Source organism: Elephantulus edwardii, unplaced genomic scaffold (genome assembly GCF_000299155.1).
Source record: "Elephantulus edwardii isolate Elephantulus edwardi_28Jun2011 unplaced genomic scaffold, EleEdw1.0 scaffold00015, whole genome shotgun sequence".
Taxonomy (NCBI): Eukaryota; Metazoa; Chordata; class Mammalia; order Macroscelidea; family Macroscelididae; genus Elephantulus; species Elephantulus edwardii.
Window position 1 is genome coordinate 7,938,954 of NW_006399765.1, and position 20,889 is coordinate 7,959,842.

Consider the following 20,889-nt stretch of genomic DNA (forward strand, 5'->3'; position numbering starts at 1 on the left):
TCAGATCTGATTTGACAGTACAAACACACAAAAATAATAAAATAATATAATATATATATAAAATTTATTATATGAAAACGCCTTAAAAACCATAAAAAAGAGAAGAAGGATGATAAAAAATTCACATATCAAGACAGAGAGTGGCTATAGGACATAGAAGAAAAACAAGGCTGAACCACACGCATAGTTTTGTTTTTCATGGGTGCAATATACGAAGTAACATTAAAAAATAACTTAAAAGGTTTATTTATAAGCAGTTTGTGTTCTTCACTAAAATGAGAATGTCATCACAGTTAATGGAATACTTGTATTCCACATAAAGAGAGGCTGCCTTAAAGCACTTGGCAAGCTGGCAGAGTTAGTTCTGGGCATATCCTCATCCAGTCAGCTGAACTTCAGAAAGTCTCGTTACCAAGGCATCATCAGGACTGTCTTGGGTGGTCACAGTTTTCTAGAGTTATTTTTCAATACTTGATTATTTCACCTTGGTTAATCTTAAGTATATCATGTTTTCATATCAACATATTTCTAGCCTATTAATTTTCAAGAACTAAGATAGAAAATATTTTAGTTCCGTATTAATTACTTATACTCATAAAGCCAAAAGCAGATGTAACTGTATGTTTAATTTCCCCAGAGACTGCTTGGCCAAGGATACTTTAATAGCAGCATGCAACTGTTACCAAAAGCAACAGGCAAAAAAAAAAAGCAACAGGCAGGGAGGGGTCATGTGAAAGAAATCACTTCTCTTATTAATACATTAATGTATCTATACAGTTCCCAAACTGAACTACATAAAAACATATACTCTCACTGCTGATACTATATGACAGCCCCTTATAGGAACTCAAGTTTCTTTTATATCCTTTCAGGTTCTTTTTATATACAATATACATATGAGTAAACAAGTAAATGTTCTTATTCCTCACCATCCCAATTGTCAAAACAAAAAGATTCTACAGTTTCCTTTTTATTATTATATATTTTGGGAAAACTTTGTATCAGATCACAGAAATCTTCCTTTTTTTTTAAGCTATATCATTTATAAATCATGTAACTATCATTTCAGTAATCTTTTGATGACTGACTACCTGACTTATTTCCAATCTTCTGTTATAAATAGTATTGACAGAATAGCTTTACAAAGAAATTATATTTACAGGATAAAGTCCCATAAAGAGCTTAAGAGATCAAAAGCATTTGTGACTCTGATAAACAGCGGCTCTTAGTTTTTTTGAGGTCTAAATTCCTCTAAGAATCTGATGAAAGTTATGAACTTGGCCTCCCAAGATAACACAGATGCACACATATAACATGTACATATATCTAGGTAGACCTTAGGAGTCCTCCATCAATCATTAGAGATGGAAAAAGGGAGACACTCCAGGAAGAGCTACGATCTTAAAATCTGAGGACCTGGACATTTACCTTGGTTGATTTCGGCTGCAGAAGGCCCCAAACTCAAGCTCTTCTTCTGCTGAGCATTTTTGGCAAGAAGTGTGTGTTTGTCATCATTCCCTGTATCCATCTCAGAAATTGTGACAGCCAGAATCCGGCAGAAATTAGCGAGTTGCTGCTGATCGAAATTGGATACTAAGGAACTCAGGTTGGGGACTTCGTCTAGTCGGATCATTTCCTATGAAAAACACAAACAATTCCTGTAGTCAGTTCACTTCAGAGACTGAAGGTGTGTGCGCTTGCATTCCCTAAAAATGAGGCTCAACAGCTAGACTACTCAGGTTCAAATCTCAGCAAATTTGCAGGTATGTAGCCTTAGGTAATTCATGGAACTTTTCTTAGTTTTATTTTCTCACTGTAAAAAGGACTAACAAGAATTCCTACCTACCCTGATAGGACTGATCTTGGGCTTAAACTTTTTAGACACCACTCTTTCTCATACTCTAGCTCTGCTCACTTTGCCTATTTAAAAAAAAAAATTCCTACCATTCAAGTTCTTACCAAATCATACAACTGTCATTCTTGCTACAGATTTCTACTACTTACAAAATAAAATATTTCAATATATGCCTCTCACTTCATACTACAGAAGTAACCACTCCCCTGAAATTTTTGCTTTATTATGCTTATATGTTTTTATACTCATTTATACCCATGTATTTTCTATTTATTAACATTTCTATGGTACTGTTTTTACATGCTTAAGGTTCACATACACACAATCATACTGACAAATTAATCATTCTACCTCTTAAAAATGTTTCATTGTGGTTTTGGTTACAGTTTAAGGAGAAAATGAAGTTTTCCATTCAAGGATTTATACATGTTTTGTTTCAAGCTTGTTGCAATCCCCTCCACATACTTCTTTCCTGTTTCTTCCTGTCTTCTGAGCTTTGTTTTGGGACAAATGATATCTTTTTGGTTTCCTGTGGTTAAATGTTCTGATGCCTATATTCCTCATAAGTGTTACTGCATTTTATCCCTTTGTTGTTGGGTTACAAGGTGATCCCCAACTGTGGATTCAGTTCTAACGTGGAAGTGTGTCTAAGGACAATCCTCTCTATCTTAATTTTTATTTACCATTGAGATTTATCGAACATCTAACAATAAAACCAACTCCAGTTCATTTTTCTGTGTTCTACACTATAGTCATTCTTTTTATGTATAGTTAGATGAATCATAATTTTTCACTATTAAACAATGCTGCAATGAACATTTTTATAGGTTTTATAGGTACACATCTACTTGTGTGCATGTGCCCATTTAATTAAAATGAGAACATTCTTGGTTTTGTTCTTGACTTGAATATAAAGATTTCTAAAGATTCTACATTATGTTTGATGTAAGTTTTAATACATATCTTTTATCAAGTTTAAAAATTCTACAACATGCTTTTTTTGGCATTTGAATGTATGATTATTTTCCTTATCAAAATCTATAATACATTATACACAAGTTTTGGGGAAGCTCTAAGTGACACAGTCCACTGGGAGCTTCATAAAGAACTCAAAAGTTAAGTCTCTGACAGTTTAAACTCACCAGCAACCCTGCAGGAAAAAGATGAGCATTCCCCTCCCATGTGATTTACAGCCATGGAAACCCTATGGAGGATCAACTATGAGTCAGTTCCAACCCGAAGACAATGAGTTTGAGTTTGACACGAGCTGAATCATCCTAATGTTCACTGGATAATCTTTGCTTTCCTTTACTCCAGTCATTAACTGCCCCCGTATTTCTCTGTCAGTGTACAAATCTCATGGTCTTCTAAGTATCTGTTGCTGCACCTATTTCCCAAATAATGGGAACTGCTTTGAGGGAGGAGTATATTTACCATCTCTCTAGAGACTAAGAGCATGGAAAATGGCAGAGATGGTGTCAGTAAACAGTACCAAACAAGTAAATGATTCCTAAATGTCTTCAAGAAACCTCTTTCTGGTAACAGAGGAGTATAAAAGCTTGTTGTGAAATGAGCCTTTGGGAACACCTTCTATCTTCATCTTAACCTTTCTCAGTATACAGTAAATGTGAGCTGGGGTTATTTTGGAATAACCTCATTATGACTATCAGTCCATCAGTTCCTCTGTTCTTGTTTAGTTAGGTGCTGTTAAGTCAAGTACAACTCATAGTGATGCTATGAATAACAGATCTGAACCCTGTCCTATCCTGTGCAATCCTCACAATCTGATAGCTCGAGCCCATCGCTGCAGTCACTGCGTCAGTTCATTTGGTGGAGGGTCTTTCTCTCTTTTGCCATCCCTCTCCAATGAACATCCTCTCCTAGCAACATGCATAAAGTAGGTGACGAAGCTTTATCACTTTTGCCTCCAAGGAGCACTTTGGTTGTACCTTCTCCAAGACCTATTGGTTTGTTCTTGTGGTAGTCAATGGGATATTCAGTATTTCCAATACCACAGTTCAAAGGCATCAATTCTTCTTTCATCCATATTCACTGTCCAGTTACTTTGGTCCTATCTAACCTGCTTATAGCTCCCATCTTCAGTCCTGCCATACTTAAAGTTCATTTCTCCCCTGCTCCTCATCTCACCCTAGTTGTGGAGTTTGACTGAGGCTCTATTCTGTTGGACACAAGGTTGTTTTTAGTCAGAATCAACATACAGAGTTTATTGGGAAAACAGTATTCAGGCTCAGATTCAACTTGGAAATAATAGAACAATTCAGGAGATAGAATACTATTTCTTAAAGAGAAAATCCACTTCTTTTTTTAGGTCCCCGCCCCCCATTCATTCATTGTTACTCATTTCCCTCCCTGACTAAACCTCCCTAAGTTCGCTCTTCTCTTCGAAAAAAGAAAAAAATTCTTTCATTATATAATCCCCCTCCCAGTCCACTTTACTATGCAGCTCTTATTCCGGACTCGTCATGCAAATAATACCTAATCATATATTCCTTTTAAACAGTTCTCTCCCTCATCTGTTTCAATGCAATGTTCACCATTTATCCCTACTTCTTCTTAGTTTCTCCCCAACCCCAAAGTCAGTCATGTTTTATAACAAAGGCATTATGCAGTATTTGTCCTTTTGTGACTAAGATATTTCACTCAGCATAATGTCTTCAGGGCCAACCATTTTGTATAATATTGCATATGAGTTCCTTGCTTTTCCAATGCTGCATAGTATTCCATTGTGTGAATACACCACAACTTCTCTATCCATTCAGAAAACTTATTCTGTGGTTTAATTTTTATTTAACTAGTGACACTTATTATAAAGTACAACAAAATAGCTGTGTGCTATTTCTACAGCAGCTCCCTGACTCTCTGCTAAAGAAAGGTAACAACTATCCTGACTTTTAGTACTGTCTTTCCATTTAAAAAAGTTTTATCATATACATGATTTGGGTTTGCTCATTTTTAATCTTTGTAAAATGAACTATGGTGTTCTTTAATTTGATTCTACCACTCGGTAATAATTTCTATGAATCCACTACGTAGTTTCCTATAGCAACTATTCATTAATTTCATTATAATAGTCCATTATGTGACTAGAAAACTTAAATCCATCTCTTATTGATGGGTGGTAGAGTTTTCAAGTTTTTGCTATGAAACAATGGTGCTGTAATAATTTTTATATGATTCTCAATAGATATGTATGGAATTTTTCTGGGGCAATGGCTTCCAAGCTGTTCTGACAACTACTAAGAACAATTACATTTCATCACACTATCAGTATACATAAATGTGCTAATACAGAAAAACACGTATAAACAGCAAACAAAATGTCAAAATAACACTTTTTATAAATGGAGTTCTTCCATTTAGCTGATAAGACTCACTGAACTGATTTCACAACCCTATTGATTTCAATGTAGTGTTTTCATTTCTAAGAATTACCGTTCTAGAATGGGTATTCCCAATCACTGTGCCTGGGCACCTAGGTAACAAGCAACCTGTGCTGTGGTCCTTAGGGCTGTGCTTTCCTAGATGCTGAATCTGAGTGTATGTGAATGCTCACCACAAAAGACAAATCAACAGCATTCAAATGCTCCCTCTGATCTACACTCCTATCAACACTTGTGTGTATGCAAGTGCACCTCCCACTATAGTCTTGATCTGTACTTTGCTGATTGTCAAAAAAGTTGAGTATCTCATGTTTATGAGCCATTTCTCTTCTGTGAAATGTTTGTTCACATCACCATCCATTTTTCTACTGGATCTTTCTTACTGACTTTCAAGAATCTATAATTTGGATAACCAAACTTATAGTTAGGAATTCTAAGTATTTTTTTACCCTGTGGTTTCCGGTTTTTACCTCTCACTGGTGTCTCTCACCCATTCAAACTACTCCTTAACACTTAGCAATCCCACTGTCAGTTCAGGATACACATAAAGAAGTGAGAGGCCCTCAGGGGGCAAGAAAGGAAGGCTGTGAAGAAAAGCACCTGGGGGGTGGGGTGGAGGAAGACAATGAAGGAAAGCTAGGAAGGAGAGGGCCTTCAGGGCAAGGAGGGAAGGCTGGGTAGGAGTAATCCTAGACTTCTGTGCTGAGACTGGAAGGGAGTCTGGAGTCCCTGCCCTGCAGGTCCCTCCCACACATTGGTAGGAGCACACAATTACTAGAAAATAACAAAGCCTTTTCATCAAGGACATAAAGGGTTTGTCTGGGGCCTGGTCATATTGCCAATGTATCCTAGAGACAATGGGTCATTTGTACTTCCTTTGCCTGGGAGATGGCAAACAGGGCCCAGGGAGACTGCAGTGGAAAGATGAGAAAATCTGGAGTTACTGTGTAGACAATCTTTCCCTAAAACAAAGACTCCACGAGGCTTCTTCTATCAGTGATATGTCAGCCTGCAAAATCAAAGCCTGGGACGTAAGCTCCAAATTCTACTACATGTTACCATCCCTCCAAAAGTCTAATAATGATTCTCCATAACAAGATATAGGAGTGTATTTGGGGGAGAGAGGTGTGCTCCAAAGAGTTATTGATGAAAAACTTTTAATTTAATGTTTTCATTTCAATCATAGGGGTTTTCTGTTCTTTAAAAAGTATATTCTGTATTATCAGAATGTATGCTTTATGGCCAAGTGGAAGAATATATACGCTCCTATCTAAATCTTCTACTGTGATGGAGGCAATTAACGTTAATGAACAGGAAGAGGTAGAAGTGGTCTTATAGGTTAAACATTACAACAAAAGGGAACATATACAGAAGAATGACAGCTTCACAATAGTTCAAATACAGCAAAGTGGTAGGAAACTAGAATCACCATACAGCAGAAAGGATGTTACACAATAGTAACTTCCCACTGCACCCAAGTCAGTCAACTCATGGCCACACAATGGCAGACTTGTGAGGTTGTAAATCTTTAAGGGAAAATATGGTTGCATCTTTCTTCCTCAGAGTAGAAAACAGATTTGTGCGGCTTTCTGGTTGTTGTTGTTAGGCATTGTTAAGTCGAGTACGACTCACAGTGACCCTATGAACAACAGATGTGAACTTTGTTCTATCCTGTGCCATCCTCACACTTTCTGACAGATGAGATCCCACTGCAGCAGTCACCATATCAATCCACCTGGTTGAGGGTCTTCCTCTCCTTTGCCGACTCTCCACCCTTCCCAGGACCATGTCCCTCTCCAAGGAATAGCTCATCCCTGCAATATGCCCAAAGTATGTCAGGCGAAACCTCATCATTCTTGCCTCCAAAGAGCACTCCAGCTGCACCCCAAGATTTATCTATTCTTTTGGCCTCCATGGGATATTCAGTGCTCTTCTCCAACACCACAGCTCAAAAGTATTAATTCTTCTGTCATTCTTATTTACTGCCCATCTCTCAGATGCTAGCAAGTGATCAGAAAGACAAAGTCCTGAATCAGACACACCTTAGGTCTCAAACTGACATCATTATTCCTCAATAATTTGGAGATGTCCCTAACTGCAGATTTTCCCAGTGGAATGTGTCTCCTTATTTCCTGACTAGTACCAAGGGTATTAATTATGGATCCAATCAAGATGAAACTGCTGACAAGTTTCAATATCCTCTCCATCCATCATGATATTGTCTATCAGTCCAGTGGTAAGAATCTTTGTTTTCTTGACACTGAAATGCAATTCATACTAAAGGCTGTATTCATCTTCTGCAACAAGTGCTTCAAGTGTGCCTCAATTTCAGCAAGCAAAGTTGTGTCATCTGCATAAAGCAGGTTATTGATTAGTCTCCCTCCAATCCTGATGCCACACTCCTCTTCACAGCATCCAGCTTCTCAGATAATTTGCTCAGTATACAAACTGAATAATAGATATGGACAGAGCTCTATGCCACAGGAATGGGGAGGAGAAAACAGGATCTGATTTCAGCCAAAACCACTAGCTATCACATTCAATTCATAAAGTCAACCTGAACTCTAGCTTTTTGTAATTGGTTTTATTCCTATTTCTCTATCAGTTATATAAAACCCATCAGTATAAGGAATAGAATCTACTCTTCTATCTGAATATACTTAAGCACTATGAAAGTAACAAGGAATATAGAGGACTTTTTAAGTGGGCCCTAAGTATAATTCAAGTTTCTGAATTCAAATGTCTGAGACTTTTCATCCCTCCATCAAGACACCCACCTCCTACCTCAGAGCACAGCTCACCTTTTTAACACCCAGAATATCTTCAATGAGGGTTGCTGTTTGTAAGAATGTCTTCTTACTTGTCATAAGTGTAAACAGGAAGATGACAAATTCATTCTTTTCTGCTAAGCGCTTTGTAACTCCTTCCGTCTGTCATGAGGGAGAAGGGGAGAAAAGGTACAACAGTTTTAACTACAGGATAAAATATGAAGCCAGCAAGACACCCCTTCCAGAATCCCACCTTTGAAAACTGACACAAGCCAAAGTTACTTGTAGGAAATACTTATATACTTCTCACTCATACAAAAAAGCTGCCAGGCATTCAAGCTACACAACTGAGAGGCCCCTCTGGAGCTGGGAATGAGGGAAAAGCAGCAGGCAGTTGCCTCAATTGGCCTGTGAAGTCTAAACATCAATCATCTCCATTTGGAATCAAGATCAAAGTCATTTGGAAAAGAAACTGGTGACCAACATGGGTGATTTAATTTAGAGTTCAACCAAAGTGAGAACTTAAAGTGAAGTGTTTCCTAAAAGGGCTTGTATAAGGTTTTCAAATTGAAAAGTGTCTGAATCATGGACTTTTAAAAGGTCAGACCCAAATTCTAGTACCAGCTGTGTAATTCTGAGCAAATCACTTCCCCTTTTTGTACTTCACTTCAATTTCTTCATGTTTAAAATGGTCAGCTCATAAAACTTTGAGAGGATTCAATTACATACTATATATGAAGAGCCTAACATTGACCACTAAAAGTGATCTTCTGGGTATATTCAAAAAGCCCTCAAGTTTCCTCTGTATTCAGTTAAAGCCTCAGTCTTTTGTGTGGTCCTTCAAACAGGCCACAAAGTATTTTTCTAGGACAGTCTTCTTGAGACTTAGTTTATGCTGTGGCCAGGCTGAACCACATGCTACTATACCATGCACTCATGGCCATGCCTGACTTCTAGGGTCTTGTTTTTCCCCTCCCTAGCTTCATATTTCCCTGTGAAAATACATAAATGCATATTCAATCCAGCAATTGTATACCTAGGTATTTACTCACATGAGAGGCAATTAAAAATCATATAGAAATCTATACACAATTACATAGCTGCTCTGGTTATAATTGTTCCAAACTGGCAGTAATCAAGATGGCTCTTCAACAGGTGAATGGATTTTAAAAACTTGATTTATATAAAAATCAAACAATAAAAGGAGTTCTGGTGGCCTAGTGGCAAGAAACTGCAATCCCAAAAAGCAAACAAGAACTCAATTGCTGCTGAGTTGGAACCAACTCACAGCTAACCCTTCAGTGGGTTTTCAGAGGCTATAACTGCATGGGAGGAGACTGCTCAACGTTCTCCTGCAGAACAGCTGGTAGATTCAAATCGTCTGCCTTTGAGCAGCACAACTCCTTACACAGTAATCCACCAGAATTCTCTACTAATAATAGAACATTATTCAGTGATAACAAGAAGTAAGCTATGAAGCCATGAAAAGACATGGAGAAACCTTAAATGCACAATTCTGAATGAAAGAAGTCAGTTTGGAAAAGCTACGATTGTCAATTCCAACTACATGGTATTATGGAAAAAGCAACTTTATAAACACAGGGAAAAGATCATGATTTTCAGTGGAAGTGCAGGGTAAATAGGGAGAACAAAGGGCACTCTGAAAGCAGTCAAGTATTGTGTATACTACTATATGATACTGGTGAAGATGCAATACTATGCAGCTGCCAAGTCCATACAGGAATAAAAATGTGCACTAACATGAGCAACAGGCTTTAATTAACAATACTGTTATCAATACTCGTTCATCAATTATAACACATAAACTACAGTTATGCAAGATGTTAATAAAAGAAGCAATATACTGAGGGGGGAATAAAAGAGAATTCTTTGTACTTTATATACCATTTTTCTATAAATCTAAAATTTCTCTAAAAACCCAAAAATATTTAAAAATAAAATCCTCTGTGCAGGTGATTAGCCCAGCAGTGTTTACAATACAGAAATATTTGAGAAAATATAGAATAGACAAATCAAGTATGCAATGGAGTACTTTGTCAACATAAGATAACATACCACAACAAGACAAAGGTAAATAACCCAACTGAAAAATGGGCACAGGATATGAACATACTCTTCACCAAAGACATTCAGATGGCAAATAAACACATGAAGAAATATTCAAAATCCTTACAACAACTATAAAGATAGTCTCGTATCCCAGTAAGAACAGCAAAATTTAATAGAACAGCAAATAACAAATGCAGGCAAGGTTGTGGAGAAGCTGGAGCCCTTATTCACTGTTGGTGGGAGTGTAAAATGGTGCAACCACTATGGAAGGCTGTATGGCATTTAATCAAAAAGTTGGAAATAAAAATACCATATGACCCAACAATTCCACTACTGGGAATATACCCCAAAGAAACCATAACTGCCACCCAAGCAGATATATGCACACCCATATTTATTGCAGCTTTGTTCACAATAGCAAAGAGTTGGAAACAACCTAGTGCCCATCAGCAAACAAATGGACAGAGAAGCTGTGGTATACTCATACAACAGAATACTAAGCTGCATTGAAAAACAAGGAACTCATGAAATATTACTCAAAATGGATAACCCTGGAGGACATTATGTTGAATGAAATATCTCAGTCACAAAAGGACAAATACTGCATAGTGCCACTCTTGTAAAATGGAACTGACATGAGAGTTGGAAGGAGACTGAGAAAGATGGGATAAATTTTGTATACTGCACTGAAACAGATGAGGGAGAGAACTGTTTAAAAGGGATATATATAATTAGATATTGTCAGAACAAAGGCTGCATAGTGGAGTGGACTTGGGGGAAAGGAATGGATTACAATGAAGAATTTTTTTTTTACTTTTCAAAGAGAAGAGTGACCTGGGGGGAGGGGTGAGCAGGGAGAAAAGTGCTGCAATGAATGAATGGAAATTCAAAGTCTCTGTAAACTTTCATTAAAATTAATAATAGTAAAGAAAATGAGGGGAAGAAAAAATAATAAAGCTGAATCTTTATGATTTCTGCTGAAAAACTGACCCAAAAGTGAAGGTTGAAAATATTTGTAGTAAACTGCTTGTTAAAAGATCATAAATGATTTAGATGGTGTATCTTACAATATTTGCTAATATTTTAAAATAAAGAACAAATACAGTCATTTGAATAATTAACCAGTGTGCATCAAAGGACTTTTATCAATAAAACAGATTGAAAGAAAATATTTGAGATCCATATCTGGGTATAATATATTAAACTATGCAAAATTTCTTATAACAACAAAAGGGCAAACAATCCAGTTGTTGCTGTTATGTGCTGTCAAGTACGACTCAGTGATCCTATGAACAAAAGATCTGAACCCAGTCCTGTCCTGCGCAATCTTCACACTTTCTGACATACAACAGCCCACTGCAGCAGTTTAAAAATTGGGAAAAGAAAGAAAAAAAAGGGAAAAGATCTTGAATAGTTATTTCACCAAATGGCCAATAAACACATGAATAAGACAGTCATTATCAATCAGAAAAATGAAAAAATTGCAATGACCAATAATTGCAGTTACATGTTGCTCTGCAGTAAATGTCGTTGAGTGTTAAAAAAAATCACAATGAACTAGCATTTCACCTTTAACCAGCTGATTATTATGGGGGAGAGGAGGAATAATCAAAGTAGCATGAGTGTGGAGAAACTGAAACCCTCATTCACTAGTGTGGGAAATTACAAAGGTATGAACACTCTCGAAGACAGCTGCTCAAGTTAAACACAGAATCATCATGTAGTTAGGTGCCACTGAGTTGAATACAACTTGTAGCAATTTTATGAACAGCAGATCTGAACTCTGTCCTATCCTGTGTCACCCTTATCATCTCTGACATACTTGAGTCCACTGCTGTAGTCATTGTAGTCAATCCATCTTGATATTCTTCCTCTCTTTCACTGACCCTCCACCTTTCCAAGCACGATGGCCCTATTCAAGGAATAGCCTTTCCTAGCAACATGACCATATGATCCAGCAATTACACTCTAGGCATATAAACAAAACCCTTGGCATCATAGACTCAGTTCAGTGCAGCAGTCAAGGGTTGGAAACAAGTATCCCATCAAAAGATGAACAGAAATAGAAAATGTGGCATATACACACAGTGGAACACTACCCAACCATAAAGAGAAATAAATTTCTGCTACTAGGATACAAAGGAATATTGAAAAAAATTATATTAAGTCAGAAAAAATATTGTATGATTCCATTTATATGACATAGCCTGGGCAAATGCAGAGACAAGTTTCTTTAATTGAGATTGGCACAGGACAGAGCAGGGTTTAGGGCTGTTGTACATAGGGTCGTTATGAGTCGCAAACGACTCGATGGCACATAACAACAACAACAACAAAGATAAAAAACAAGGGATTTAAAGGTAGTTAAGGAAACTGGGTGGTAAAAAGGCTCAAAAGTTCAAGAATTTGGATTTTAAATTGCAGCACTGCTAGGACACACCCAACCCCCACCCTCTGGTACCTTAAGCAACCAGTAAGCTTAGTGGCTTTAAAATCTTTCTTCACTTTAGTCTCTAGATAGAAAAATTTTTTTTCTTGTTGTATATTACAACAAAAATTATTTCTCTTTAAAACATTTAAAGTGTGTAGGCAAACACATTTTGGGAAACAGAAACTGGAGCTAAGAAGCATTTTACACTCTGAGAATAGATGTGTCAAAGCAAATTTCATTTTCACTGTGAAGGCATCAGTCAAAATATGATTAATACATAAATCTTAAAAATCACAACATTTTAAAAAAATAATCACAATATTAAACAGGACATGAAGAAAGTAATCTCTGATTCTGTATTAATGAATGTTCTATTTCTGTTTCTCAGTACTAAAAAAAAGTATTATTTTCCTAACCATATACAGCATCAGTATGGATGGTGAAGAGATTGAGATAGTTAACAGATTTAGTTTACTTGGCTCCACAGTCAACACTCTTGGTAACAGCAGCCAGGAAATCAAGAGACAAACTGCATTGGGAAAGTCAGCTGCGAGGGACCTCTCAAGAGTACTGAAGAGCAAAGACATCAGGCTGAAGACTAAGGTGCGCCTGATCTGGGCTATAGCTTTATGCTGTGTGAACTAACTCAGGTTCGTAAGGACAAATACTGCATAAGACCCTTATTATAAAAAGAGAAGAATAACTAGTAAAACATGTATGGGGATCCAAAAGGAGAAATGGTGGGAGTTGAGGGGTGAGGGTGGTAGGAGTGAAATCATAGGGTTGCACAACTTGGTGGGTGAGGGGAGGGGGAAAGGTCTGGCAGGGTCCTTAAAAGACAGAGTAATAGTGGACATAGTCCAATGGTAATTTTATAAAACATAACGAATGGGAATAATTGTGTGAAATACCATGTGAATGAAAAATAGTGTAAAACACAATGTTACAAACTCATATAAAAATTTTAAATAAACCGAAATCCTAATAATTCTGGCTTAACTCTAACAACTGAAAGTTGTCAACTATCCAAAGATACAAAAAAGAGAAATATATTTACCTTCATCTCAAAGCTTACCATTTAATCTCTAAAATGTCATTCACATAATCCTACTGTTCTGACTCAATGCTGTGACACTCCAATGTCTTCCCCTCTATCATCAAAGTCTTCTGCCTCTTTTAGAAACAAGCTCAAATGCCTCCAGTTCTGGAAGGCATTCCTCAATCTTAAACCAAGATTAACCACCTATTATCCTTCCACAGCAAGAGTTCTTAATTGGGCTATATATATAAAGCTTTGAGTACAAATTATTTTTTCTGGGGATAAAGGTTTTCCTGGTATTCATAGAGTTGTTGTGGGGTTTTTAAAGACAAAAAGCAAATGAAGTTTACTGAGGAATAGAGATGGCCTGGACTGGGTATTTATCGCATGGTCAATACTGACAGGGTTAGCAGCACTTTCTGAATGTCTTTAGGAAGAAAGTATTTTTTCCAACTTTGCCACAAAGTTCCTCTTTGGCAATTTCATCTACATCCTGGTTACTGCTCGATCCATGTTCCCTTATGTGTAATTAGTAGATGCACACTGTTAGTGTGTATTGTTTTATGATCTTGTTTTTGGGTTTTTAATGGAACTGTTTTACTAAAATATCACTAATTTACATTAAGTGTCCTGATAAATAAACTCATAAAACTAAACTAGTGATTATATGTAACCTGTCAATCATTATATCCTACAGTCTCTCATAAAAGCAATTTCCTAATAATCTAAGTTGTGAAGAAATGTGCTTTTCCTGAACACCTGGTTTACTTTTATAGATGTTTGCTTGTAGTTACTGTGGCTACTGAGCACTTACTTGTTATGTGGCTACTTTAAATTAAAAAGAGCTTTGAGAGTAAAATAAACACTAAACTTAGAAAATTCAGTATTAAAGTATACAGATATTACAATTCTTCATTTTTAAAAAATATGACAAGGAAATCGGAAATAACCTCCGTGACTTACATTATATTCTTATTGGATTTTTTGGACTTGAGTAGCTCCAATAGTCTTTAATAGTAAAGTTTTTAATATTTTCCTATGGTACAGCACGTAACAACAACATTAGCTTGTAGGAAGTTTAGAGCCAAATTTGTGTTTCATCCAGAATAAAGACAATTTTTTTAGCTTTTATTTTTATACCAGACCAATTCCTTGATATAGTTTATGTCTCTACTGTTTTATCCTTTTCTTTCTTACTCATTTTAAGTTTATGATCTTGGTAGATTTTACATACTTCATAAGAGATCTGCAATCATTTGAATGATGCAACAAAATATAACCTAACACCTTTCTATAACTATCGTCATTTCTCCAAGTTCATAGAATTTCCAGAGGCATGTGGTTTAGGAAGTGGATGTCACTCCTGCTTCCAAACCTGTTTTACACCTGGAAGCTCCACTAAACAATTTCCACATTGGAAAGTATAGTGTAGTAACATTATTATTTTTCAAGTTGTGCAAACATTCTCAATCTCCTTTTGCTTTAGTTTTTTCTCTCTCATTAACATAAATATACTGCTCCCAAGGGTCCTTAGAAGGCCCTTTATAATAAGGCTCTAAGAATTGACCAAATACCAACTGATATGTTTCAACTAACAAATGCAGCCCTTGATGTGCTCACCAGTTTGTGACAAGAAATCTGGAGTATAACTAACTTTCCAACTGACTGGAGGGCACCCATATGTGTTCCTGTTTCCCCGAAAAAAGGTGAACCAATGTTGTTGTTGTTATGTGCCATCGAGTTGTCTGCGACTCATAGCGACCCTATGTACAACAGTCCTAAATTCCGCTCTGTCCTGTGCCAATCACACTTTCTCTGACACTCCCATCCCAATTATCCCAGTCACTGAATCAATCCACCTCATAGAGGGCCTTCCTCTCCTGCACTGTCCCTCCACCCTCACAAGCATGATGTCCCCCTCTAAGGACCGGTCTCTCCTCACAACATGTAAAAAGTATGTTAGACAGAGCCTCAGAATCCTTGCCTCTAAGGAGCCACCCGGTTTAACCCTTTCCAGGACAAATCTGTTTGTTTTCCTAGCAGTCCATGGTATTCTCAATACTCTTCTCCAGCACCACAGCTCAAAGGCATCAATTCTCCTTTTATCCTCCTTGGTCATTGTCCAACTCTCTGATGCATAACAAGTGATTGCAAAAACCATGGCCTGTATCAGATGCACCTTAGTCTCCAAAGAGATACCATTGCTCTTCAGCACTTTGGAGAGGTCCCTAATAGCAGACTTTCCCATGGCAATGTGCCTTTTAATTTCCTAGCTGCTGGTGCCAAGACTGTTGACTATGGAGCCAAGCAAACTAAAGCTGTGTACAATCTCAATCTTTTCACCATCCATCCTGATGCTGCCAATTGGTCCAGTGGTGAGAATCTTTGTCTTCTTGACATTGAGCCTCAATCCATATTGTAGGCTGCAGTCCTTGACACTCTGCAGCAGGCGCTTCAGGTCCTCCTCAGTTTCAGCAAGCAGAGTTGTGTCATCCGCATAACACAGATTGTTGGTAAATTGTCCACCAATCTTGACCCCACATTTCTCCTCATAGAGCCCAGCCTCCCGGATAATCTGTTCTGCATATAGGCTGAAAAGGTATGGAGATAAGACGCATCCCTGGCGTACGCCCTTCCTAATTTTGAACCATGCAGTGTTCCCTTGCTCTGTTCTGACGACTGCCTCCTGGTCCAAGTATAAGTTTCGCATTAGAACAATCAAGTGTTCTGGGATTCCCATTCTTCTCAGAGTCAGCCACAGTTTGTTATGATCTACACAGTCAAATGCCTTTGCATAGTCAATGAAACAAGATAGACATTCCTCTGGTACTCCCTGCTTTCAGCCAAGATCCATCTAACATCAGCTACAATATCTCTAGTACCATGACCCCTTCTGAAACCAGCCTGGACTTCTGGTAGTTTTCTGTTGATGTGCTGCTCCAGTCGTTTTTGGATAATCTTCAGTAAAATCTTGCTTGCATAGAATACAGAAATTATGAAAATATCCCATGAAAATAAAATCTTACTGATGATTATCCAAAACCAGTTAGAACAGTACACTGACAGAGAATGGTTCACAGAAACACAAGCTGGGTTTAGAAGAGGCCATGGTACCAGGAATAACATTACCGATGTCAGATGGATCTTGGCTGAAAGCAGAGAATATCAGGATAACCACTGGCATTTTGTTTTTTCTTTTTTTTTTTAATTATGTAAAGCAGTTGACCCACTTAACTGGGTCAACTGCTTTACATAATTAAAAAAAAAAGAAAAAAACAAAACGCCAGGGATATGTCCTATCTTCATACCTTTTCAACCTGTATGCAGAGCAGATTATCAGAGAGGCTGGGCTCTATGAGGAGAAGTGTGGCGTCAGGATTGGTGGAAAATCTATTAACAATCTGCATTATGCAGATGACACAACCCTGCTTGCCAAAACTGAGGAGGACCTCATGCACTTGCTGCAAAGGGTCAAGGACTGCAGCCTTCAATATGGACTGAGGCTCAATGTCAAGAAGACAAAGATTCTCACCCCTGGACCAATCGGTAGCATCAGGATGAATGGCGAAGAGATTGAGATTGTTCACAGCTTCAGTTTGCTCGGCTCCACAGTCAACACTCTTGGCACCAGCAGTCAGGAAATCAAAAAACGTATTGCGATGGGAATGTCTGCTGTTAGGGACCTCTCTGAAGTACTCAAGAGCAATGGTGTCTCTCTGGAGACTAAGGTGTGCCTGATACAGGCCATGGTCTTTGCAATCACTTGTTATGTATCAGAGAGTTGGACAATGACCAAAGAGGATAGAAGGAGAATTGATGCCTTTGAGCTGTAGTGGTGGAGAAGAGTATTGAATGTACCATGGACTGCCAAGAAAACAAACAGATTCATCGTAGAGAGGGTTAAACCAGGCTGCTCCTTGGAGGCAAGGATTCTGGGGCTTCGTCTGACATACTTTGGACATGTTTTAAGGAGAGACAGGTCCTTGGAGAGGGACATCATGCTTGGGAGGGTGGAGGGACAGTGCAAGAGGGGAAGAACCTCTATGAGGTGGATTGATTCAGTGACTGGGGTAATCGGGATAGGTGTGTCAGAGGCAATGTGATTGGCACAGGATAGAGCAGAGTTTAGGGCTGTTGTACACAGGGTCTCTATGAGTCGCAAACGACTCGACGGCACATAACAACAACAACAACAACAACAATCCCACTGACTGCCAAAGAACAGATATATCTTGAAGAAAGTGCAACCAGAGTGCTCTTTAGAGGCAAGGATGGCGAAACTTTGTCTCATATACTTTGGACATGCCGTTAGGAAGGGCCAATCCTTGGAAAAAGACATTATGCTTGGAAAGATGGAGGATCAGTGAAAGAGAGAAGACCCTTAACAAGATGAACTGATAAAGTGACTGTTAACAATGACGTAGATGGCACAGGGTTCAGATCTGTTGTTTATAGCAATGCTCTTAAGTTGTGTCAATTTGCTGGCACTTAAGAATAAAGGTCCTATCTTTCCTCTCCATGTTTTATTTTCTTAGCTTTTCACTATGATTTGAATGTCAGTTTACAGAGCAACCTGGTCCTTCCTTCCCTCTCTCCTTCTTTCCTCCCTCCATTTCCTTTTTTTGGGGGGTGTGGGGGTGTGTGTGTTCACACGCACGCATACCATCAAACTGGAACTGACTGGTACTGGAGGAGATTGTCCCTCCTTCTCCAGCAGAGCATCTGGTGGATGCAAATTGGTTTTTCACTCAGCCTTTCAGGCATATTTTATTTGATGACACCAACTACAATCTCTACATTGTAATAAACTCTTCCCAATTCCTAACTTTGAATCCTGTTTCTGTTTATCCTTTCATCTTGTCCCTTCCTGTCTGTGATTTATCCCAGGCAAAGCTACGTTTCATCTTGTATGGTTGATCATTCTTAACAGTGAACATCTCTCTAGTGTACTGTTCATTTTATGTTGTTGTATGCCACTGAAATGAAACTGAGTCACAGCTGAACCTCCAGGAGGTTTTCAGAGAAAGTTAATCACATGGGAGAAGACTGTCCATGTACCTCACATTCTATATCCATCCATGACTGTCTCTCCTCCATGCGCTAAACAGATAGAGATCAACTACTGTGCTTTGGACGGCAACTTGAAATCATTTAATACCTCAGAAATTATGCAGCAAACTAGAATACAGAACAGAAGCACTCAATACACTGTAAGGCCAATTATGTGGGATGTCTCATTATTCAAAACCGCCAAATAATGAAATCAGAACCCATTTTGATTGTACATAAGTAGCCTCAGCACCTACTCTGTTACTATTCTAAATACAGTACCACACAACTTTAGCCAACGTTCTTATTGACAGTAATCCTAATTATCAGCTGTGCAACTCAACCTTTACTATAATTCTTTTTTTTAATTTTTTTATTACTTTTTGTGTGTGTACTGTCAAATGGGATCTGACTGGTACAGGAAGATATTGTCCCTCCTTCTCCATCAGAGCATCTGGTGGATTTGAACCACGGACTTCTGGGAATGCAGTGCAGCTTCTTGCCACTAGGCTACCAGAGATGATAAACTTGGTCTCTGTCCACCACACTTCCCTTTTCTATGTATGTGTGGTATTTGTTCAGTTGGCATGTTTCCAAACCCCAACTATACTGTAGTGTGTATTAAGATTTTATTTAAAAACTGGATAAATTATGTTTACTGCATTGAAGTCTATGAGGGAGAGAATAGTTTAAAAGTATTATATTTTAGGGTATTATGTTTATCATAAGAGTACGGAATGAGGGTTACTGAGTGGGTTATATTTGGGGTGGGAGTGGGGGTGGGGGATTGTGTACCAATGAAGGAGTTTTTCTTTTGCTTTTCAAGGAGAGGAGCGAACGGGGGTGGGGTGGGTGGGGAGAAAAGTGCAACAATGAATGAATGGAATTCCAAAATCTCTGTAGATGTTCATTGAAATAAAAAAAAATTATATAAAGAATTAAAAAAAAAAGGTTTTATTTCTCCCACTGGCTGAGAAGTAGTGCACCATAATCATGTACCACATATACTGGTTACCCATTCATCTACTGATGGGTATTTCAGATGTTTCTACCTTTGAGCTATTGTGAATAATGCTATAATGAAAACTGATGTACAAGTCTATTTGTTGAGGCCTTACTTAGTGTTCAACTGAGTACATAGCAAGAACTGCTATGGCACGTGGTAGCTATATATATATATTTTTTAAGAACTACCATACTTGTTTTCCACAAGAGTGGGGCTATTTTATATAACCGGCCAATTTCCCACATCCTTACAAACATTTATTATTTCCTGGTTTTTATCTTAGGCATCCTTGAAGGAATGAAATGGTATCTCACCGTGGTTCTGATTTGCATCTGATAGTAACATTGAGAATCTCTCCATGTGTTTAGTGAAGAGCTGAATATCTTCATTCAAGATTTTAGTTCATCTTCTATTTATGTTTTCAAACTGTTGAAGTTTTGTATTTAGATTGTTGTTGCCTTCGAGTTGACTCATAACGACCCTATGAACAAAAGGCCTGAAACCTTTAATTATCATTATTTATCAAAATTCATAGAGTTAAGCATGTTGTTTAGGAAATGGATGCCACTCTTTATTGGATATATTGTTTCCAAAAATATTCTCCCAGTCTTTCTACTTTCTGGGAGTCTTCTACTAGTCCTCTGATGAACAAAGTTTTTAATTTTTTAAAAATTTATTTTAATGAAAGTTTAGAGAGACTTTGGATTTCCATTCACTCAATGTTGCACACTTTCCTCTCTGCCCACACCTACCCCCGTTTGCTTTTCTCTTTGAAAAGTAAAGAAAAATTCTTTGTTACAAAGTCTCCCTCCCCTCCCCAGTCCTTTCATTCTGGACTCTTGTCATGACAATAATTCCTAATCATATATCCCTTTTAAACAGTTCTCTCCCTCATCTGTTTCAATGCAGTACACCTTACTTATCCCCTCATAGCTTCCCCCCAACCCCAATGTCAGTCCCGCTTTACAACAGAGGCACTATGCAGAATTTATCCTTTTGTGACTGAGCTATTTCACTCAGCATGTCATCCAAGTTCATCCATTTTATACGGTATTTCATGAGTTGTTTTTCAATGCAGCATAGAATTCCATTGTGTGAATGTAACATGGCTTCTCTATCCATTTGTTTGTTGATGGGCACTTGGGTTTTTTCCAACTCTTTGCTATTGTGAACATAGCCATAATAAATATGGGTATGCATATATCTGCTTGGGTGGCAGTTATGGTTTCTTTAGGGTATATTCCCAGTAGTGGAACTGCTGTGTCAAACG

General features: G+C 37.9%; 1 protein-coding gene across 3 annotated transcripts in view; it reads right to left on the reverse strand.

The window, feature by feature from the left end:
- TRPC4AP (transient receptor potential cation channel, subfamily C, member 4 associated protein) overlaps positions 1-20,889 on the reverse strand; it is a 79,973-nt gene that overhangs the window by 25,746 nt on the left and 33,338 nt on the right. For all 3 annotated transcript variants that reach the window (XM_006881469.1, XM_006881468.1, XM_006881467.1), the window contains 2 exons: positions 8,058-8,186; positions 1,429-1,636 (listed from right to left, as the gene is read on the reverse strand). In XM_006881469.1, the coding sequence (XP_006881531.1) occupies positions 1,429-1,636; positions 8,058-8,186 (337 nt within the window). The remainder of the gene's footprint in view (positions 1-1,428; positions 1,637-8,057; positions 8,187-20,889) is intronic.